Source organism: Salmo salar, chromosome ssa07 (genome assembly GCF_905237065.1).
Source record: "Salmo salar chromosome ssa07, Ssal_v3.1, whole genome shotgun sequence".
In the NCBI taxonomy this organism is placed as follows: Eukaryota; Metazoa; Chordata; class Actinopteri; order Salmoniformes; family Salmonidae; genus Salmo; species Salmo salar.
The window spans coordinates 65,410,611-65,434,137 of NC_059448.1; the positions used below are offsets into that span (position 1 = coordinate 65,410,611).

The 23,527-nt window shown below is 47.0% G+C and overlaps 1 protein-coding gene across 1 annotated transcript in view; it reads right to left on the reverse strand.

The window, feature by feature from the left end:
• Positions 1–23,527, reverse strand: part of LOC106596155 (ninjurin-2) — an 89,700-nt gene that overhangs the window by 2,719 nt on the left and 63,454 nt on the right. Inside the window, exons 2-3 of the mRNA XM_045722465.1 lie at positions 2,314–2,447; positions 2,068–2,147 (exon numbers count right to left, since the gene is read on the reverse strand). Coding sequence (XP_045578421.1) covers positions 2,068–2,147; positions 2,314–2,447 — 214 coding nt within the window. The remainder of the gene's footprint in view (positions 1–2,067; positions 2,148–2,313; positions 2,448–23,527) is intronic.

The following is a 23,527-nucleotide window of genomic DNA, read 5'->3' on the forward strand; positions in this document are numbered from 1 at the left end:
ACAGACTGATTTAGAACTACAGACTGATTTAGAACTACAGACTGATTTAGAACTACAGACTGATTTAGAACTACAGGCTGATTTAGAACTACAGACTGATTTAGAACTACAGACTGATTTAAAACTAGAGACTGATTTAGAACTACAGACTGATTTAGAACTACAGACTGATTTAGAACTACAGGCTGATTTAGAACTAGAGACTGATTTAGAACTACAGACTGATTTAGAACTACAGGCTGATTTAGAACTACAGACTGATTTAGAACTACAGACTGATTTAGAACTAGAGACTGATTTAGAACTACAGAGTGACCTCAAGTCAGCCACAGACGACTGGTGCCCTGCCTCCGCTATTCCAGCACCATTTCAGCTTAAACATCTAAACATCTAAACATCATCAAATCAACAATAACAGTATATGCTTAGTTTAATACACTGAAAACAAACTTAAAGATACCAAAAACGATTTAGTCCAATCAATGTAGCTAAATATCATGTGGCTGTCCATGGTTACTGATTTGTGTGTGTGCGCGTGTATGCGTGTGTGTGTGTGTGTGTGCGTGTGCCCTTGCATATGTGTGCAAGTAATTATTTATTTTTTGACCCTACTTGTGGACTAGTTGAATACCTATGCCTTCCTCCTCTCTTTCATGTTGGCTAAACGGTCTATGGCTCTGTACACTTTCAGTTTATGTTTTCACAGGCTACCTAGCTAAAATTCTTGCCAGCCTAACTTCCTCGCATGGGCAACAATGAACCAGCTAAGTTAGCTAGCTAGTTAACATGTCACGTCCTGACCAGTAAAAGGGGTCACTTGTCATTGTAGTATGGTCAGGGCGTGGCAGGGGGTGCTGTTTTGGTGTGTTTTGGGGTTGGTTTGTTTCATGGGGATTTGTTCTAGTTTTCATTTTCTATGTTCATTTTCTATGTGTGGCCGAGTATGGTTTCCAATCAGAGGCAGGTGTCTTTCGTTGTCTCTGATTGGAAGCCATACTTAGGCAGCCTGTTTTTTCCTTTGGGTTTGTGGGTGGTTGTTTTCCGTATAGTCTGTGTTACCTTACGGAACTGTCGTGTGTCGTTTTGTTATTTTTTGTTTAAGTGTTCACCTTACTTTAATAAAAAGAAGATGAGCACTCAACACGCTGCTCTTTGGTCCAATCCTTCCGACAGATGTGACATAACGTGATTCTACTAGACTACTTCCAGGCTACATATTGAACTTCAATCGTCTCCAGTCAGTGGCAGCAGCTACTCTTCCTGGGGTCTGGATATATGCATTTATGGTTTGATCAGAATCGCAGTCATAATCATTGGCCTGTACAGAGAATTAAGCCAAAACCACAAGTCCAATCCCCATCTCCATCCATGGCTTAGGAAAGGGATGATTTAGCAAGCTAGCCAGTGCAGGACATCAACACAAACAGACCAGAAACAGACATATTTTTCTGACAATGACATTTTACATAGGATGTGATTTGATTGGTGTGAAGCCAAATCCAAACTGTCCTACCGTGGGGGGAGTTTTGCTGCGCCAGGACAACACATTGTTGAGCTCATCTCAATGCTGATTGGCTCATTATTTCATTTTTTTTTTTTTTATAAAGGGAGGCCAAACGGTTGACGGCATCAACCAATCAAACGCTACAGTGGCAAGGTGTTATATTATTTAGTTCCAGACAGCATCAGAGACATGGCTACACACACTGAGACAGAGGGGCGCTGTTTCCCTCGCTAGGAGGATTTCACTGGCGGGATTCAGACACTTCAGAATTGACGGAAAAGTATGAAAACACAGGTCAAATATTTGGGGAAGCCTGTTGGTCAAATATTTGGGGAAGCCTGTCTTCTTTTGGTATACATAAATACACGCCACTGATGCTACAAACGGTTCATAAGTACTTTAGGGACTAAGATGATTGTTTAAAGGTTAGTAATAAACAGTTTACAACACACATTGGTTGAAGTTGTGAAATGGACTGTGTGCTTCTGTTGCCCATCGCATGGACGTCTTACAGTCCGGCTTTTTTACTATAATGACACTTGACTTTACAATTCCAGACTCACCCATGGCGACAAACAGTACCCCAGCCAGCACCTGGAAGAGCAGTGAAGACCCGATGAGGACCAGGACGGTGACGTAGTACCTGTAATGACGTATAATCTCTTAGACGTATCCTGCCTGGTGGCCAAAACCAGACGACTACAATGGAAATACAGTAAGTCAGGAAACTTTATTGTTACAATTATTTGACACACAAATATCCACTTGTGTTTTAAATGATCAAATAAAATAAAATGTGATCGGAATACCTGAAGTCTGGCCCCTGCTCCAGGACGGCCTTCAGCTGGGCAGCGTTGGCCATCAGCAGGGCCACGTCTAACATGCTCTCTGCTACCGTCTTCTTAGTGGCATAGTGGTTCAGATTCAGACTGGTGTTACCACCCTGGGACAGAAAGAGAGTATTAACCATGAGTATTAACCAGGAGTATTAACCATGAGTATTAACCATGAGTATTAACCATGAGTATTAACCATGAGTATTAACCAGGAGTATTAACCATGAGTATTAACCATGAGTATTAACCAGGAGTATTAGCCAGGAGTAAGGCCATGAGTATTAGCCAGGAGTAAGGCCATGAGTATTAGCCAGGAGTAAGGCCATGAGTATTAGCCAGGAGTAAGGCCATGAGTATTAGCCAGGAGTAAGGCCATGAGTATTAGCCAGGAGTAAGGCCATGAGTATTAACCAGGAGTATTAACCATGAGTATTAACCAGGAGTATTAACCATGAGTATTACCCATGAGTATTAGCCATGGGTATTAACCATGAGTATTACCCATGAGTATTGGCCAGGAGTATTAACCATGAGTATTAACCATGAGTATTAACCATGAGTATTAGCCATGAGTATTAGCCATGAGTATTAGCCATGAGTATTAGCCAGGAGTATTAACCAGGAGTATTAACCAGGAGTATTAACCAGGAGTATTAGCCATGAGTATTAGCCAGGAGTATTAGCCATGGGTATTAACCATGAGTATTAACCATGAGTATTAACCAGGAGTATTAGCCATGAGTATTAGCCATGAGTATTAGCCAGGAGTATTAACCATGAGTATTAGCCAGGAGTATTAACCATGAGTATTAACCATGAGTATTAACCAGGAGTATTAGCCAGGAGTATTAGCCATAAGTAAGGCCACGTCTAACATTCTCTCTGCTCTGGTCTTCTTAGTGGCATAGTGTTTCAGGTTGAGACTAGAGTCACCACCCTGAGGAAGGGAGGGAGCGAGGGATGGGTAAGTCAAATCCTCTACCCACTAGTTGTTTCTCACCTTTATACAGAAGATGGAAGCAAATACAATCTGTCATCTGAACCCTCGTCAATTCTCCTAATGCACCAATAGATGGCAGCACAGTATCCAGAATAACATGTAGGAAACAGTGGTGAGGGGAGGGGACTGAACTGTAACACAATCCAGGTGTGGAAAGCTCTTAGAGGCTTACCCAGACAGTCTCACATCTGTAATCGCTGCCAAAGGTGCTTCTACAAAGTATTGATTCAGGGGTCTGAATACTTATGTAAAATAGATATTTCTGTATTTAATTTTCAATACATTTGCAAACATTTCTAAAAACCTTTTCACTTTGTCATTATATTGGACTGTATCGATCCATCGGCCAATTTCTTTTGCCACTATACCTATTTTGCCAATTGGACCTGGACCCCTCTGCTACTCGGAACCCTACTAATCCATCACGGCTGGTCTATCGACGTCGCTGCACGCGGAGGCAAAAACAGACTTTCCTCCGTCGAGACGTCCCTCTAAGGCCCTTCTGCTAGCTTGTTTAGCCCCGGTCTACTAACTGTTAGCTTGCTAGCCCCGGCCTGCTAACTGTCTGAATCGCCGTGTCTCCAGTCAGCCCAACCACTCACTGGACCCCTATTGATCACCCGGCTACGCATGCCTCTCCCTAATATCAATATGCCTTGTCCATTACTGTCCTGGTTAGTGATTACTGTCTTATTTCACTGTAGAGCCTCTAGCCCTGCTCAATATGCCTTAACCAACCATGTTGTTCCACCTCCTACATATGCGATGACATCACCTGGTTTAAACGTCTCTAGAGACTATATCTCTCTCATCATTACTCAATGCCTAGGTTTACCTCCAATGTACTCACATCCTACCTTACACTATGTACACTATGCCTTGAATCTATGCTATTGTGCCCAGAAACCTGCTCCTTTTACTCTCTGTTCCGAACGTGCTAGCCGGCCAGTTCGTATATCCTTTAACCGTATCCTTATTCTACTCCTCCTCTGTTCCTCTGGTGATGTAGAGGTTAATCCAGGTCCTGCAGTGCCTAGCTCCACTCCCACTCCCCAGGTGCTCTCATTTGTTGACTTCTGTAACCATAAAAGCCTTGGTTTCATGCATGTTAACATTAGAAGCCTACTCCCTAAGTTTGTTTTACTCACTGCTTTAGCACACTCTGCCAACCCGGATTTCCTAGCCATGTCTGAATCCTGGCTTAGGAAGACCACCAAAAACCCTGAAATCCCCATCCCAACTATAACATTTCCCGAAAAGATAGAACTGCCAAAGGGGGCGGTATTGCAATCTACTGCAGAGATAGCCTGCAGAGTTCTGTCTTACTATCCAGGTCTGTACCCAAACAGTTTGAGCTTCTACTTTTAAAAATCCACCTTTCCAGAAACAAGTCTCTCACCGTTGCCGCTTGCTATAGACCACTCTCTGTCCCCAGCTGTGGCCTGGACACCATATGTGAATTGATTGCCCCCCATCTATTTTCAGAGCTCGTGCTGCTAGGTAACCTAAACTGGGACATGCTTAACACTCCAGCCATCCTACAATCTAAGTTTGATATCCTCAATCTCACACAAATTATCAATGAACCCACCAGGTACAACCCCAAATCCGTAAACACGTGCACCCTCATAGATATCATCCTAACCAACCTGTCCTCTAAATACACCTCTGCTGTTTTCAACCAAGATCTCAGCGATCACTGCCTCATTGCCTGCATCCGTAATGGGTCAGCGGTCAAACGACCACCCATCATCACTGTCAAACGCTCCCTAAAACACTTCAGCGAGCAGGCCTTTCTAATCGACCTGGCCCGGGTATCCTGGAAGGATATTGACCTCATCCCGTCAGTAGAGGATGCCTGGTTATTCTTTAAAAGTGCCTTCCTCACCATCTTAAATAAGCATGCCCCTTTCAAGAAATTTAGAACCAGGAACAGATATAGCTCTTGGTTCTCTCCAGACCTGACTGCTCTTGACCAGCACAAAAACATCCTGTGGCGTTCTGTATTAGAAACGAATAGCCCCCATGATTTGCAACTTTTCAGGGAAGTTAGGAACAAATATACACAGGTAGTTAGGAAAGTTAAGGCTTGCTTTTTCAAGCAGAAATTTGCATCCTGTAGCACAAACTCAAAAATGTTCTGGGACACTGTAAAGTTCATGGAGAATAAGACCACCTCCTCCCAGCTGCCCACTGCTCTGAGGCTAGGAAACACTGTCACCACCGATAAATGCACGATAATTGAGAATTTCAAGAAGCATCTTTCTACGGCTGGCCATGCTTTCCACCTGGCTACCCCTACCCCGATCAACAGCCCTCCACCCTCCACAGCAACTCGCCCAAGCCTCCCCATTTCTCCTTCACCCAAATCCAGATAGCTAATGTCCTGAATGAGATGCAAAATATGGACCCCTACAATCTGGACCCTTTCTTTCTAAAATTATCTGCCGAAATTGTTCCAACCCCTATTACTAGCCTGTTCAACCTCTCTTTCGTATCGTCTGAGATTCCCATAGATTGGAAAGCTGCCGCGGACATCCCCCTCTACAAAGGGGGAGACACTCTAGACCCAAACTGCTTCAGACCTATATCCATCCTACCCTGTCTTTCTAAGGTCGTCGAAAGCCAAGTTAACAAACAGATTACTGACCATTTCGAATCCCACCGTACCTTCTCCGCTATGCAATCTGGTTCCCGAGCTGGTCATGGGTGCACCTCAGCCACGCTCAAGGTCCTTGATATCATAACCGCCATTGAAAAGAGACATTACTGTGCCGCCGTATTCATTGACCTGGCCAAGGCTTTCGACTCTGTCAATCACCACATTCTTATCAGCAGACTCAGCAGCCTTGGTTTCTCAAATGATTGCCTCGCCTGGTTCACCAACTACTTCTCCGATAGAGTTCAGTGTGTAAAATCGGAGGGCCTGTTGTCCGGACCTCTGACAGTCTTTATTGGGGTGCCACAGGGTTCAATTCTCGGGCCGACTCTATCCTCTGTATACATCAATGATGTCGCTCTTGCTGCTGGTGATTCTCTGATCCACCTCTACGCAGACGACACCATTCTGTATACTTCTGGCCCTTCTTTGGACACTGTGTTAACTAACCTCCAGATGAGCTTCAATGCCATACAACTCTCCTTCCGTGGCCTCCAACTGCTCTTAAATGCAAGTAAAACTAAATGCATGCTCTTCAACCGATCGCTGTCCGCACCTGCCTGCCCGTCCAGCATCACTACTCTGGACGGTTCTGACTTAGAATATGTGGACAACTACAAATACCTAGGTGTCTGGTTAGACTGTAAACTCTCCTTCCAGACTCACATTAAGCATCTCCAATCCAAAATTAAATATAGAATCGGCTTCTTATTTCGCAACAAAGCATCCTTCACTCATGCTGCCAAACATACCCTTGTAAAACTGACCATCCTACCGATCCTCGACTTCGACGATGTAATTTACAAAATAGCCTCCAACACTCTACTCAACAAATTGGATGCAGTCTATCACAGTGCCATCCGTTTTGTCACCAAAGCCCCATATACTACCCACCACTGCGACCTGTACGCTCTCGTTGGCTGACCCTCGCTTCATACTCGTCGCCAAACCCACTGGCTCCAGGTCATCTACAAGTCTCTGCTGGGTAAAGCCCCGCCTTATCTCAGCTCACTGGTCACCATAGCAGCACCCACTCGTAGCATGCGCTCCAGCAGGTATATTTCACTGGTCACCCCCAAAGCCAATTCATCCTTTGGCCGCCTTTCCTTCCAGTTCTCTGCTGCCAATGACTGTAACGAACTGCAAAAATCTCTGAAGCTGGAGACTCATATCTCCCTCACTAGCTTTAAGCACCAACTGTCAGAGCAGCTCACAGATCACTGCACCTGTACATAGCCCATCTGTAAACAGCCCATCTATCTACCTACCTCATCCCCATACTGTATTTAACTTGCTCCTTTGCACCCCAGTATCTCTACTTGCACATTCATCTTCTGCACATCTACCATTCCAGTGTTTAATTGCTATATTGTAATTACTTCGCCACCATGGCCTATTTATTGCCTTACCTCTCTTATCCTACCTCATTTGCACCTGCTGTATATAGATTTTTCTGCTGTATTATTGATTGTATGTTTGTTTATTCCATGTGTAACTCTGTGTTGTTGTTTGTGTCGCACTGCTTTGCTTTATCTTGGCCAGATCGCAGTTGTAAATGAAAACTTGTTCTCAACTGGCCTACCTGGTTAAATAAAGGTGAAATAAATAAATACAAATGTGATATTAGATGGGTGAATGTTTTTTAAATTCAGGCTGAAACACAACAACATGTGTAATAAGTCAAGGGGTATGAATCCTTTCTGAAGGCTCTGTGTGTATTAGAGTGTGTACATCGTGGTGTACGTGCTGTGTGTGTGTATTAGAGTGTGTACATCGTGGTGTACGTGCTGTGTGTGTGTGTATTAGAGTGTGTACATCGTGGGCTCCCGAGTTGCACAGCGGTCTAAGGCACTGCATCTCAGTGCTAGAGGCGTCACTACAGACCCTGGTTGGATTCCAGGCTGTATCACAACAGGCCGTGATTGGGAGTCCCATAGGGCGGTGCACAATTGGCACCGCGTCATCCAGGTTAGGGTTTGGCCAGGGTAGGCCGTCACTGTAAATAAGAATTTGTTCTTAACGGACTTGCCTATTTAAATAAATAAAATGTGTGTGTGTGTGTGTATGTGTGTGTGTGTGTGTGTGTACATCATGTTTGTTTGCTCTGTGGCTCAGGGTAGATCAGATGGCTGTAACCTGATCCCAGCTGCAGTAGACCAGTAGACCAGTAGACTCTACCAGACCAGACCAGTAGACTCTACCAGACCAGACCAGTAGACTCTACCAGACCAGACCAGTAGACTCTACCAGACCAGACCAGTAGACTCTACCAGACCAGACCAGTAGACTCTACCAGACCAGACCAGTAGACTCTACCAGACCAGACCAGTAGACTACCAGACCAGACCAGTAGACTCTACCAGACCAGACCAGTAGACTCTACCAGACCAGACCAGTAGACTCTACCAGACCAGACCAGCACTATACCTCATCGGGTCTAGTTCACCCACACAGAGAGTGTGTGTGTGTGTGTGTGTGTGTGTGTGTGTGTGTGTGTGTGTGTGTGTGTGTGTGTGTGTGTGTGTGTGTACAGCAGGCCACCTAGCTTCCACAAAGCAGCTGTTTCAGTAGTGTGTTAACATAGTAGAAGAGAGACCATGCTGCTACCTAATCCACTAATGTTGCTATGGAGTAGAAGTACAGGGAAGGAGAGACAATTCAGTACTAGTTATCAACACCAGGGGGAGCTATGCATCAACAAACTGCTATGCTGACTGGTTTTCTTAGACTGCTTCACTTGTAATACCAGTAAATGACCAGTAGAGGGCAGCACTGACCATGACTGCAGATCTGATTTATGATGATTGATTGTGTTTGAGATATTAAACAAACCACTTGAAATTGTAATGGGTACTTATCTGGTAGTTGAAACAATAGTTTTATAGATGTTACTGTAAATTGCTTGCATATCTAAGTTAATGGACTATTTCCATTTAGTCAAACTGCATTGAGCCAACTTTTCTGTTTGAGAAGTAAAGTTTGTGTATGCATGTGCGTGTGTGTGTGTGTGTGTGTGTGTGTGTGTTTGCACGCCCGTTCCTGCGTGCGTTCGTGCACGTGCGTGCGTTCGTGCACGTGTGTGTGTGTGTGTGTGTGTTTCCGCTATGTTGAGCATGACAGGATCAGCTGTAGTAGTTATTACTCCTCTAATAACAAAAAGAGAAGCATACAAACAATGACATCCTCTAACCATAAGGATACTGTTGTTTCCCTCATAGCAACGATATCACAATAAACATCTCCACCAGGAAATGATACGGATGGCTACTGAGCGCCTGATTCCAGACCTGTTGGTGCTGTTTAGATAGGGCATGTGGCAGTCTCCACCAGGAAATGATACGGATGGCTACTGAGCGCCTGATTCCAGACCTGTTGGTGCTGTTTAGATAGGGCATGTGGCAGTCTCCACCAGGAAATGATACGGATGGCTACTGAGCGCCTGATTCCAGACCTGTTGGTGCTGTTTAGATAGTGCATGTGGCAGAGATCTTCAACTAGATTAAGCTGCGGGCTGATTATTTTCTTGAACATCATTACAAATAATTTGTAGACTGCAAATCGACTGCAAGAAGCCCAAACAGATATAATATTTGACTAAAACTCAATCATTTCAAACCTTGCTTACGTTTGTTAACGTTCTCATGTCTCTTTATTATGCGTGGGAATACTTGTAAAGAGATTTCCAAAATTAAAATCACTTGCAGCTGATTTCTTTGATGTTTTTACAGTCTTTTATTAACAATGAAAATTCTGAAATAAAAACTAGACAACTTTATTTTTGCTAATAAAACTTGAGGGGCAAATAAACCCCCCGCGGGCCGCCAGCGGGGAACCCTGTCCTATGGTCACTTGGAAAGATGGAGAAAACAGACATGGGACCAGCTAACTTTTTATCTTTGTACGCGTGTCGAGGAAAAAGATGTCAAAATATGTACTGTATATAGCTAGTCATAGTAGACCGTTGTAGCTAGTAATAAAGTTGTCCTGCTGAGGGGAGGGTTTAGGGGTGTTACACTGTACAGTAATAAAGTTGTCCTGCTGAGGGGAGGGTTTAGGGGTTACACTGTACAGTAATAAAGTTGTCCTGCTGAGGGGAGGGTTTAGGGGCGTTACACTGTACAGTAATAAAGTTGTCCTGCTGAGGGGAGGGTTTAGGGGCGTTACACTGTACAGTAATAAAGTTGTCCTGCTGAGGGGAGGGTTTAGGGGTTACACTGTACAGTAATAAAGTTGTCCTGCTGAGGGGAGGGTTTAGGGGCGTTACACTGTACAGTAATAAAGTTGTCCTGCTGAGGGGAGGGTTTAGGGGCGTTACACTGTACAGTAATAAAGTTGTCCTGCTGAGGGGAGGGTTTAGGGGCGTTACACTGTACAGTAATAAAGTTGTCCTGCTGAGGGGAGGGTTTAGGGGTTACACTGTACAGTAATAAAGTTGTCCTGCTGAGGGGAGGGTTTAGGGGCGTTACACTGTACAGTAATAAAGTTGTCCTGCTGAGGGGAGGGTTTAGGGGTGTTACACTGTACAGTAATAAAGTTGTCCTGCTGAGGGGAGGGTTTAGGGGCGTTACACTGTACAGTAATAAAGTTGTCCTGCCGAGGGGAGGGTTTAGGGGTTACACTGTACAGTAATAAAGTTGTCCTGCTGAGGGGAGGGTTTAGGGGCGTTACACTGTACAGTAATAAAGTTGTCCTGCTGAGGGGAGGGTTTAGGGGCGTTACACTGTACAGTAATAAAGTTGTCCTGCTGAGGGGAGGGTTTAGGGGCGTTACACTGTACAGTAATAAAGTTGTCCTGCTGAGGGGAGGGTTTAGGGGCGTTACACTGTACAGTAATAAAGTTGTCCTGCTGAGGGGAGGGTTTAGGGGCGTTACACTGTACAGTAATAAAGTTGTCCTGCTGAGGGGAGGGTTTAGGGGCGTTACACTGTACAGTAATAAAGTTGTCCTGCTGAGGGGAGGGTTTAGGGGGTTACACTGTACAGTAATAAAGTTGTCCTGCTGAGGGGAGGGTTTAGGGGCGTTACACTGTACAGTAATAAAGTTGTCCTGCTGAGGGGAGGGTTTAGGGGCGTTACACTGTACAGTAATAAAGTTGTCCTGCTGAGGGGAGGGTTTAGGGGTTACACTGTACAGTAATAAAGTTGTCCTGCTGAGGGGAGGGTTTAGGGGCGTTACAATGTACAGTAATAAAGTTGTCCTGCTGAGGGGAGGGTTTAGGGGCGTTACACTGTACAGTAATAAAGTTGTCCTGCTAAGGGGAGGGTTTAGGGGCGTTACACTGTACAGTAATAAAGTTGTCCTGCTGAGGGGAGGGTTTAGGGGGTTACACTGTACAGTAATAAAGTTGTCCTGCTGAGGGGAGGGTTTAGGGGGTTACACTCTACAGTAATAAAGTTGTCCTGCTGAGGGGAGGGTTTAGGGGCGTTACACTGTACAGTAATAAAGTTGTCCTGCTGAGGGGAAGGTTTAGGGGCGTTACACTGTACAGTAATAAAGTTGTCCTGCCGAGGGGAGGGTTTAGGGGGTTACACTGTACAGTAATAAAGTTGTCCTGCCGAGGGGAGGGTTTAGGGGCGTTACACTGTACAGTAATAAAGTTGTCCTGCCGAGGGGAGGGTTTAGGGGCGTTACACTGTACAGTAATAAAGTTGTCCTGCCGAGGGGAGGGTTTAGGGGCGTTACACTGTACAGTAATAAAGTTGTCCTGCCGAGGGGAGGGTTTAGGGGCGTTACACTGTACAGTAATAAAGTTGTCCTGCCGAGGGGAGGGTTTAGGGGCGTTACACTGTACAGTAATAAAGTTGTCCTGCCGAGGGGAGGGTTTAGGGGCGTTACACTGTACAGTAATAAAGTTGTCCTGCCGAGGGGAGGGTTTAGGGGGTTACACTGTACAGTAATAAAGTTGTCCTGCCGAGGGGAGGGTTTAGGGGGCGTTACACTGTACAGTAATAAAGTTGTCCTGCTGAGGGGAGGGTTTAGGGGCGTTACACTGTACAGTAATAAAGTTGTCCTGCTGAGGGGAGGGTTTAGGGGCGTTACACTGTACAGTAATAAAGTTGTCCTGCTGAGGGGAGGGTTTAGGGGCGTTACACTGTACAGTAATAAAGTTGTCCTGCTGAGGAGAGGGTTTAGGGGGCGTTACACTGTACAGTAATAAAGTTGTCCTGCTGAGGGGAGGGTTTAGGGGCGTTACACTGTACAATAATAAAGTTGTTCTGCTGAGGGGAGGGTTTAGGGGGTTACACTGTACAGTAATAAAGTTGTCTTGCTGAGGGGAGGGTTTAGGGGGTTACACTGTACAGTAATAAAGTTGACCTGCTGAGGGGAGGGTTTAGGGGTGTTACACTGTACAGTAATAAAGTTGTCCTGCCGAGGGGAGGGTTTAGGGGCGTTACACTGTACAGTAATAAAGTTGTCCTGCCGAGGGGAGGGTTTAGGGGTTACACTGTACAGTAATAAAGTTGTCCTGCTGAGGGGAGGGTTTAGGGGGCGTTACACTGTACAGTAATAAAGTTGTCCTGCTGAGGGGAGGGTTTAGGGGCGTTACACTGTACAGTAATAAAGTTGTCCTGCTGAGGGGAGGGTTTAGGGGCGTTACACTGTACAGTAATAAAGTTGTCCTGCTGAGGGGAGGGTTTAGGGGCGTTACACTGTACAGTAATAAAGTTGTCCTGCTGAGGAGAGGGTTTAGGGGCGTTACACTGTACAGTAATAAAGTTGTCCTGCTGAGGGGAGGGTTTAGGGGCGTTACACTGTACAGTAATAAAGTTGTCCTGCTGAGGGGAGGGTTTAGGGGGTTACACTGTACAGTAATAAAGTTGTCCTGCTGAGGGGAGGGTTTAGGGGGTTACACTGTACAGTAATAAAGTTGTCCTGCTGAGGGGAGGGTTTAGGGGCGTTACACTGTACAGTAATAAAGTTGTCCTGCTGAGGTGAGGGTTTAGGGGCGTTACACTGTACAGTAATAAAGTTGTCCTGCTGAGGGGAGGGTTTAGGGGCGTTACACTGTACAGTAATAAAGTTGTCCTGCTGAGGGGAGGGTTTAGGGGCGTTACACTGTACAGTAATAAAGTTGTCCTGCTGAGGGGAGGGTTTAGGGGGTTACACTGTTCAGTAATAAAGTTGTCCTGCTGAGGGGAGGGTTTAGGGGCGTTACACTGTACAGTAATAAAGTTGTCCTGCTGAGGGGAAGGTTTAGGGGCGTTACACTGTACAGTAATAAAGTTGACCTGCTGAGGGGAGGGTTTAGGGGGTTACACTGTACAGTAATAAAGTTGTCCTGCTGAGGGGATGGTTTAGGGGCGTTACACTGTACAGTAATAAAGTTGTCCTGCTGAGGGGAGGGTTTAGGGGGTTACACTGTACAGTAATAAAGTTCTCCTGCTGAGGGGAGGGTTTAGGGGGCGTTACACTGTACAGTAATAAAGTTGTCCTGCTGAGGGGAGGGTTTAGGGGCGTTACACTGTACAGTAATAAAGTTGTCCTGCCGAGGGGAGGGTTTAGGGGCGTTACACTGTACAGTAATAAAGTTGTCCTGCTGAGGGGAGGGTTTAGGGGTTTACACTGTACAGTAATAAAGTTGTCCTGGTGAGGGGAGGGTTTAGGGGCGTTACACTGTACAGTAATAAAGTTGTCCTGCTGAGGGGAGGGTTTAGGGGGTTACACTGTACAGTAATAAAGTTGTCCTGCCGAGGGGAGGGTTTAGGGGCGTTACACTGTACAGTAATAAAGTTGTCCTGCCGAGGGGAGGGTTTAGGGGCGTTACACTGTACAGTAATAAAGTTGTCCTGCTGAGGGGAGGGTTTAGGGGCGTTACACTGTACAGTAATAAAGTTGTCCTGCTGAGGGGAGGGTTTAGGGGCGTTACACTGTACAGTAATAAAGTTGTCCTGCTGAGGGGAGGGTTTAGGGGCGTTACACTGTACAGTAATAAAGTTGTCCTGCTGAGGGGAGGGTTTAGGGGCGTTACACTGTACAGTAATAAAGTTGTCCTGCTAAGGGGAGGGTTTAGGGGCGTTACACTGTACAGTAATAAAGTTGTCCTGCTGAGGGGAGGGTTTAGGGGCTTACACTGTACAGTAATAAAGTTGTCCTGCTGAGGGGAGGGTTTAGGGGCGTTACACTGTACAGTAATAAAGTTGTCCTGCTGAGGGGAGGGTTTAGGGGCGTTACACTGTACAGTAATAAAGTTGTCCTGCTGAGGGGAGGGTTTAGGGGCGTTACACTGTACAGTAATAAAGTTGTCCTGCTGAGGGGAGGGTTTAGGGGTTACACTGTACAGTAATAAAGTTGTCCTGCCGAGGGGAGGGTTTAGGGGCGTTACACTGTACAGTAATAAAGTTGTCCTGCCGAGGGGAGGGTTTAGGGGCGTTACACTGTACAGTAATAAAGTTGTCCTGCTGAGGGGAGGGTTTAGGGGCGTTACACTGTACAGTAATAAAGTTGTCCTGCCGAGGGGAGGGTTTAGGGGCGTTACACTGTACAGTAATAAAGTTGTCCTGCCGAGGGGAGGGTTTAGGGGCGTTACACTGTACAGTAATAAAGTTGTCCTGCTGAGGGGAGGGTTTAGGGGCGTTACACTGTACAGTAATAAAGTTGTCCTGCCGAGGGGAGGGTTTAGGGGCGTTACACTGTACAGTAATAAAGTTGTCCTGCCGAGGGGAGGGTTTAGGGGCGTTACACTGTACAGTAATAAAGTTGTCCTGCCGAGGGGAGGGTTTAGGGGCGTTACACTGTACAGTAATAAAGTTGTCCTGCCGAGGGGAGGGTTTAGGGGCGTTACACTGTACAGTAATAAAGTTGTCCTGCTGAGGGGAGGGTTTAGGGGGCGTTACACTGTACAGTAATAAAGTTGTCCTGCTGAGGGGAGGGTTTAGGGGCGTTACACTGTACAGTAATAAAGTTGTCCTGCCGAGGGGAGGGTTTAGGGGCGTTACACTGTACAGTAATAAAGTTGTCCTGCTGAGGGGAGGGTTTAGGGGCGTTACACTGTACAGTAATAAAGTTGTCCTGCTGAGGGGAGGGTTTAGGGGCGTTACACTGTACAGTAATAAAGTTGTCCTGCCGAGGGGAGGGTTTAGGGGCGTTACACTGTACAGTAATAAAGTTGTCCTGCCGAGGGGAGGGTTTAGGGGCGTTACACTGTACAGTAATAAAGTTGTCCTGCTGAGGGGAGGGTTTAGGGGCGTTACACTGTACAGTAATAAAGTTGTCCTGCTGAGGGGAGGGTTTAGGGGCGTTACACTGTACAGTAATAAAGTTGTCCTGCTGAGGGGAGGGTTTAGGGGCGTTACACTGTACAGTAATAAAGTTGTCCTGCTGAGGGGAGGGTTTAGGGGCGTTACACTGTACAGTAATAAAGTTGTCCTGCTGAGGGGAGGGTTTAGGGGCGTTACACTGTACAGTAATAAAGTTGTCCTGCTGAGGGGAGGGTTTAGGGGCGTTACACTGTACAGTAATAAAGTTGTCCTGCTGAGGGGAGGGTTTAGGGGCGTTACACTGTACAGTAATAAAGTTGTCCTGCTGAGGGGAGGGTTTAGGGGGTTACACTGTACAGTAATAAAGTTGTCCTGCTGAGGGGAGGGTTTAGGGGCGTTACACTGTACAGTAATAAAGTTGTCCTGCTGAGGGGAGGGTTTAGGGGCGTTACACTGTACAGTAATAAAGTTGTCCTGCTGAGGGGAGGGTTTAGGGGCGTTACACTGTACAGTAATAAAGTTGTCCTGCTGAGGGGAGGGTTTAGGGGCGTTACACTGTACAGTAATAAAGTTGTCCTGCTGAGGGGAGGGTTTAGGGGCGTTACACTGTACAGTAATAAAGTTGTCCTGCTGAGGGGAGGGTTTAGGGGCGTTACACTGTACAGTAATAAAGTTGTCCTGCTGAGGGGAGGGTTTAGGGGCGTTACACTGTACAGTAATAAAGTTGTCCTGCTGAGGGGAGGGTTTAGGGGCGTTACACTGTACAGTAATAAAGTTGTCCTGCTGAGGGGAGGTTTAGGGGCGTTACACTGTACAGTAATAAAGTTGTCCTGCTGAGGGGAGGGTTTAGGGGCGTTACACTGTACAGTAATAAAGTTGTCCTGCTGAGGGGAGGGTTTAGGGGGTTACACTGTACAGTAATAAAGTTGTCCTGCTGAGGGGAGGGTTTAGGGGCGTTACACTGTACAGTAATAAAGTTGTCCTGCTGAGGGGAGGGTTTAGGGGCGTTACACTGTACAGTAATAAAGTTGTCCTGCTGAGGGGAGGGTTTAGGGGCGTTACACTGTACAGTAATAAAGTTGTCCTGCTGAGGGGAGGGTTTAGGGGCGTTACACTGTACAGTAATAAAGTTGTCCTGCTGAGGGAGGGTTTAGGGGGCGTTACACTGTACAGTAATAAAGTTGTCCTGCTGAGGGGAGGGTTTAGGGGCGTTACACTGTACAGTAATAAAGTTGTCCTGCTGAGGGGAGGGTTTAGGGGCGTTACACTGTACAGTAATAAAGTTGTCCTGCTGAGGGGAGGGTTTAGGGGCGTTACACTGTACAGTAATAAAGTTGTCCTGCTGAGGGGAGGGTTTAGGGGCGTTACACTGTACAGTAATAAAGTTGTCCTGCTGAGGGGAGGGTTTAGGGGCGTTACACTGTACAGTAATAAAGTTGTCCTGCTGAGGGGAGGGTTTAGGGGCGTTACACTGTACAGTAATAAAGTTGTCCTGCTGAGGGGAGGGTTTAGGGGCGTTACACTGTACAGTAATAAAGTTGTCCTGCTGAGGGGAGGGTTTAGGGGCGTTACACTGTACAGTAATAAAGTTGTCCTGCTGAGGGGAGGGTTTAGGGGCGTTACACTGTACAGTAATAAAGTTGTCCTGCTGAGGGGAGGGTTTAGGGGCGTTACACTGTACAGTAATAAAGTTGTCCTGCTGAGGGGAGGGTTTAGGGGCGTTACACTGTACAGTAATAAAGTTGTCCTGCTGAGGGGAGGGTTTAGGGGCGTTACACTGTACAGTAATAAAGTTGTCCTGCTGAGGGGAGGGTTTAGGGGCGTTACACTGTACAGTAATAAAGTTGTCCTGCTGAGGGGAGGGTTTAGGGGCGTTACACTGTACAGTAATAAAGTTGTCCTGCTGAGGGGAGGGTTTAGGGGCGTTACACTGTACAGTAATAAAGTTGTCCTGCTGAGGGGAGGGTTTAGGGGCGTTACACTGTACAGTAATAAAGTTGTCCTGCTGAGGGGAGGGTTTAGGGGCGTTACACTGTACAGTAATAAAGTTGTCCTGCTGAGGGGAGGGTTTAGGGGCGTTACACTGTACAGTAATAAAGTTGTCCTGCCGAGGGGAGGGTTTAGGGGCGTTACACTGTACAGTAATAAAGTTGTCCTGCTGAGGGGAGGGTTTAGGGGCGTTACACTGTACAGTAATAAAGTTGTCCTGCTGAGGGGAGGGTTTAGGGGCGTTACACTGTACAGTAATAAAGTTGTCCTGCTGAGGGGAGGGTTTAGGGGCGTTACACTGTACAGTAATAAAGTTGTCCTGCTGAGGGGAGGGTTTAGGGGCGTTACACTGTACAGTAATAAAGTTGTCCTGCTGAGGGGAGGGTTTAGGGGCGTTACACTGTACAGTAATAAAGTTGTCCTGCTGAGGGGAGGGTTTAGGGGCGTTACACTGTACAGTAATAAAGTTGTCCTGCTGAGGGGAGGGTTTAGGGGCGTTACACTGTACAGTAATAAAGTTGTCCTGCTGAGGGAGGGTTTAGGGGCGTTACACTGTACAGTAATAAAGTTGTCCTGCTGAGGGGAGGGTTTAGGGGCTTACACTGTACAGTAATAAAGTTGTCCTGCTGAGGGGAGGGTTTAGGGGCGTTACACTGTACAGTAATAAAGTTGTCCTGCTGAGGGGAGGGTTTAGGGGCGTTACACTGTACAGTAATAAAGTTGTCCTGCTGAGGGGAGGGTTTAGGGGCGTTACACTGTACAGTAATAAAGTTGTCCTGCTGAGGGGAGGGTTTAGGGGCGTTACACTGTACAGTAATAAAGTTGTCCTGCTGAGGGGAGGGTTTAGGGGCGTTACACTGTACAGTAATAAAGTTGTCCTGCTGAGGGGAGGGTTTAGGGGCGTTACACTGTACAGTAATAAAGTTGTCCTGCTGAGGGGAGGGTTTAGGGGCGTTACACTGTACAGTAATAAAGTTGTCCTGCTGAGGGGAGGGTTTAGGGGCGTTACACTGTACAGTAATAAAGTTGTCCTGCTGAGGGGAGGGTTTAGGGGCGTTACACTGTACAGTAATAAAGTTGTCCTGCTGAGGGGAGGGTTTAGGGGCGTTACACTGTACAGTAATAAAGTTGTCCTGCTGAGGGGAGGGTTTAGGGGCGTTACACTGTACAGTAATAAAGTTGTCCTGCTGAGGGGAGGGTTTAGGGGCGTTACACTGTACAGTAATAAAGTTGTCCTGCTGAGGGGAGGGTTTAGGGGCGTTACACTGTACAGTAATAAAGTTGTCCTGCTGAGGGGAGGGTTTAGGGGCGTTACACTGTACAGTAATAAAGTTGTCCTGCTGAGGGGAGGGTTTAGGGGCGTTACACTGTACAGTAATAAAGTTGTCCTGCTGAGGGGAGGGTTTAGGGGCGTTACACTGTACAGTAATAAAGTTGTCCTGCTGAGGGGAGGGTTTAGGGGCGTTACACTGTACAGTAATAAAGTTGTCCTGCTGAGGGGAGGGTTTAGGGGCGTTACACTGTACAGTAATAAAGTTGTCCTGCTGAGGGAGGGTTTAGGGGCGTTACACTGTACAGTAATAAAGTTGTCCTGCTGAGGGGAGGGTTTAGGGGCGTTACACTGTACAGTAATAAAGTTGTCCTGCTGAGGGGAGGGTTTAGGGGCGTTACACTGTACAGTAATAAAGTTGTCCTGCTGAGGGGAGGGTTTAGGGGGCGTTACACTGTACAGTAATAAAGTTGTCCTGCTGAGGGGAGGGTTTAGGGGCGTTACACTGTACAGTAATAAAGTTGTCCTGCTGAGGGGAGGGTTTAGGGGCGTTACACTGTACAGTAATAAAGTTGTCCTGCTGAGGGGAGGGTTTAGGGGCGTTACACTGTACAGTAATAAAGTTGTCCTGCTGAGGGGAGGGTTTAGGGGCGTTACACTGTACAGTAATAAAGTTGTCCTGCTGAGGGGAGGGTTTAGGGGCGTTACACTGTACAGTAATAAAGTTGTCCTGCTGAGGGGAGGGTTTAGGGGCGTTACACTGTACAGTAATAAAGTTGTCCTGCTGAGGGGAGGGTTTAGGGGCGTTACACTGTACAGTAATAAAGTTGTCCTGCTGAGGGGAGGGTTTAGGGGCGTTACACTGTACAGTAATAAAGTTGTCCTGCTGAGGGGAGGGTTTAGGGGCGTTACACTGTACAGTAATAAAGTTGTCCTGCTGAGGGGAGGGTTTAGGGGCGTTACACTGTACAGTAATAAAGTTGTCCTGCTGAGGGGAGGGTTTAGGGGCGTTACACTGTACAGTAATAAAGTTGTCCTGCTGAGGGGAGGGTTTAGGGGCGTTACACTGTACAGTAATAAAGTTGTCCTGCTGAGGGGAGGGTTTAGGGGCGTTACACTGTACAGTAATAAAGTTGTCCTGCTGAGGGGAGGGTTTAGGGGCGTTACACTGTACAGTAATAAAGTTGTCCTGCTGAGGGGAGGGTTTAGGGGCGTTACACTGTACAGTAATAAAGTTGTCCTGCTGAGGGGAGGGTTTAGGGGCGTTACACTGTACAGTAATAAAGTTGTCCTGCTGAGGGGAGGGTTTAGGGGCGTTACACTGTACAGTAATAAAGTTGTCCTGCTGAGGGGAGGGTTTAGGGGCGTTACACTGTACAGTAATAAAGTTGTCCTGCTGAGGGGAGGGTTTAGGGGCGTTACACTGTACAGTAATAAAGTTGTCCTGCTGAGGGGAGGGTTTAGGGGCGTTACACTGTACAGTAATAAAGTTGTCCTGCTGAGGGGAGGGTTTAGGGGCGTTACACTGTACAGTAATAAAGTTGTCCTGCTGAGGGGAGGGTTTAGGGGCGTTACACTGTACAGTAATAAAGTTGTCCTGCTGAGGGGAGGGTTTAGGGGCGTTACACTGTACAGTAATAAAGTTGTCCTGCTGAGGGGAGGGTTTAGGGGCGTTACACTGTACAGTAATAAAGTTGTCCTGCTGAGGGGAGGGTTTAGGGGCGTTACACTGTACAGTAATAAAGTTGTCCTGCTGAGGGGAGGGTTTAGGGGCGTTACACTGTACAGTAATAAAGTTGTCCTGCTGAGGGGAGGGTTTAGGGGCGTTACACTGTACAGTAATAAAGTTGTCCTGCTGAGGGAGGGTTTAGGGGCGTTACACTGTACAGTAATAAAGTTGTCCTGCTGAGGGGAGGGTTTAGGGGCGTTACACTGTACAGTAATAAAGTTGTCCTGCTGAGGGGAGGGTTTAGGGGCGTTACACTGTACAGTAATAAAGTTGTCCTGCTGAGGGGAGGGTTTAGGGGCGTTACACTGTACAGTAATAAAGTTGTCCTGCCGAGGGGAGGGTTTAGGGGCGTTACACTGTACAGTAATAAAGTTGTCCTGCCGAGGGGAGGGTTTAGGGGCGTTACACTGTACAGTAATAAAGTTGTCCTGCTGAGGGGAGGGTTTAGGGGCGTTACACTGTACAGTAATAAAGTTGTCCTGCTGAGGGGAGGGTTTAGGGGCGTTACACTGTACAGTAATAAAGTTGTCCTGCTGAGGGGAGGGTTTAGGGGCGTTACACTGTACAGTAATAAAGTTGTCCTGCTGAGGGGAGGGTTTAGGGGCGTTACACTGTACAGTAATAAAGTTGTCCTGCTGAGGGGAGGGTTTAGGGGCGTTACACTGTACAGTAATAAAGTTGTCCTGCTGAGGGGAGGGTTTAGGGGCGTTACACTGTACAGTAATAAAGTTGTCCTGCTGAGGGGAGGGTTTAGGGGCGTTACACTGTACAGTAATAAAGTTGTCCTGCTGAGGGGAGGGTTTAGGGGCGTTACACTGTACAGTAATAAAGTTGTCCTGCTGAGGGGAGGGTTTAGGGGCGTTACACTGTACAGTAATAAAGTTGTCCTGCTGAGGGGAGGGTTTAGGGGCGTTACACTGTACAGTAATAAAGTTGTCCTGCTGAGGGGAGGGTTTAGGGGCGTTACACTGTACAGTAATAAAGTTGTCCTGCTGAGGGGAGGGTTTAGGGGCGTTACACTGTACAGTAATAAAGTTGTCCTGCTGAGGGGAGGGTTTAGGGGCGTTACACTGTACAGTAATAAAGTTGTCCTGCTGAGGGGAGGGTTTAGGGGCGTTACACTGTACAGTAATAAAGTTGTCCTGCTGAGGGGAGGGTTTAGGGGCGTTACACTGTACAGTAATAAAGTTGTCCTGCTGAGGGGAGGGTTTAGGGGCGTTACACTGTACAGTAATAAAGTTGTCCTGCTGAGGGGAGGGTTTAGGGGCGTTACACTGTACAGTAATAAAGTTGTCCTGCTGAGGGGAGGGTTTAGGGGCGTTACACTGTACAGTAATAAAGTTGTCCTGCTGAGGGGAGGGTTTAGGGGCGTTACACTGTACAGTAATAAAGTTGTCCTGCTGAGGGGAGGGTTTAGGGGCGTTACACTGTACAGTAATAAAGTTGTCCTGCTGAGGGGAGGGTTTAGGGGCGTTACACTGTACAGTAATAAAGTTGTCCTGCTGAGGGGAGGGTTTAGGGGCGTTACACTGTACAGTAATAAAGTTGTCCTGCTGAGGGGAGGGTTTAGGGGCGTTACACTGTACAGTAATAAAGTTGTCCTGCTGAGGGGAGGGTTTAGGGGCGTTACACTGTACAGTAATAAAGTTGTCCTGCTGAGGGGAGGGTTTAGGGGCGTTACACTGTACAGTAATAAAGTTGTCCTGCTGAGGGGAGGGTTTAGGGGCGTTACACTGTACAGTAATAAAGTTGTCCTGCTGAGGGGAGGGTTTAGGGGCGTTACACTGTACAGTAATAAAGTTGTCCTGCTGAGGGGAGGGTTTAGGGGCGTTACACTGTACAGTAATAAAGTTGTCCTGCTGAGGGGAGGGTTTAGGGGCGTTACACTGTACAGTAATAAAGTTGTCCTGCTGAGGGGAGGGTTTAGGGGCGTTACACTGTACAGTAATAAAGTTGTCCTGCTGAGGGGAGGGTTTAGGGGGTTACACTGTACAGTAATAAAGTTGTCCTGCTGAGGGAGGGTTTAGGGGCGTTACACTGTACAGTAATAAAGTTGTCCTGCTGAGGGGAGGGTTTAGGGGCGTTACACTGTACAGTAATAAAGTTGTCCTGCTGAGGGGAGGGTTTAGGGGCGTTACACTGTACAGTAATAAAGTTGTCCTGCTGAGGGGAGGGTTTAGGGGCGTTACACTGTACAGTAATAAAGTTGTCCTGCTGAGGGGAGGGTTTAGGGGCGTTACACTGTACAGTAATAAAGTTGTCCTGCCGAGGGGAGGGTTTAGGGGCGTTACACTGTACAGTAATAAAGTTGTCCTGCCGAGGGGAGGGTTTAGGGGCGTTACACTGTACAGTAATAAAGTTGTCCTGCCGAGGGGAGGGTTTAGGGGCGTTACACTGTACAGTAATAAAGTTGTCCTGCCGAGGGGAGGGTTTAGGGGCGTTACACTGTACAGTAATAAAGTTGTCCTGCCGAGGGGAGGGTTTAGGGGCGTTACACTGTACAGTAATAAAGTTGTCCTGCCGAGGGGAGGGTTTAGGGGCGTTACACTGTACAGTAATAAAGTTGTCCTGCCGAGGGGAGGGTTTAGGGGCGTTACACTGTACAGTAATAAAGTTGTCCTGCTGAGGGGAGGGTTTAGGGGCGTTACACTGTACAGTAATAAAGTTGTCCTGCTGAGGGGAGGGTTTAGGGGCGTTACACTGTACAGTAATAAAGTTGTCCTGCTGAGGGGAGGGTTTAGGGGCGTTACACTGTACAGTAATAAAGTTGTCCTGCTGAGGGGAGGGTTTAGGGGCGTTACACTGTACAGTAATAAAGTTGTCCTGCTGAGGGGAGGGTTTAGGGGCGTTACACTGTACAGTAATAAAGTTGTCCTGCTGAGGGGAGGGTTTAGGGGCGTTACACTGTACAGTAATAAAGTTGTCCTGCTGAGGGGAGGGTTTAGGGGCGTTACACTGTACAGTAATAAAGTTGTCCTGCTGAGGGGAGGGTTTAGGGGCGTTACACTGTACAGTAATAAAGTTGTCCTGCCGAGGGGAGGGTTTAGGGGCGTTACACTGTACAGTAATAAAGTTGTCCTGCTGAGGGGAGGGTTTAGGGGCGTTACACTGTACAGTAATAAAGTTGTCCTGCTGAGGGGAGGGTTTAGGGGCGTTACACTGTACAGTAATAAAGTTGTCCTGCCGAGGGGAGGGTTTAGGGGCGTTACACTGTACAGTAATAAAGTTGTCCTGCCGAGGGGAGGGTTTAGGGGCGTTACACTGTACAGTAATAAAGTTGTCCTGCCGAGGGGAGGGTTTAGGGGCGTTACACTGTACAGTAATAAAGTTGTCCTGCCGAGGG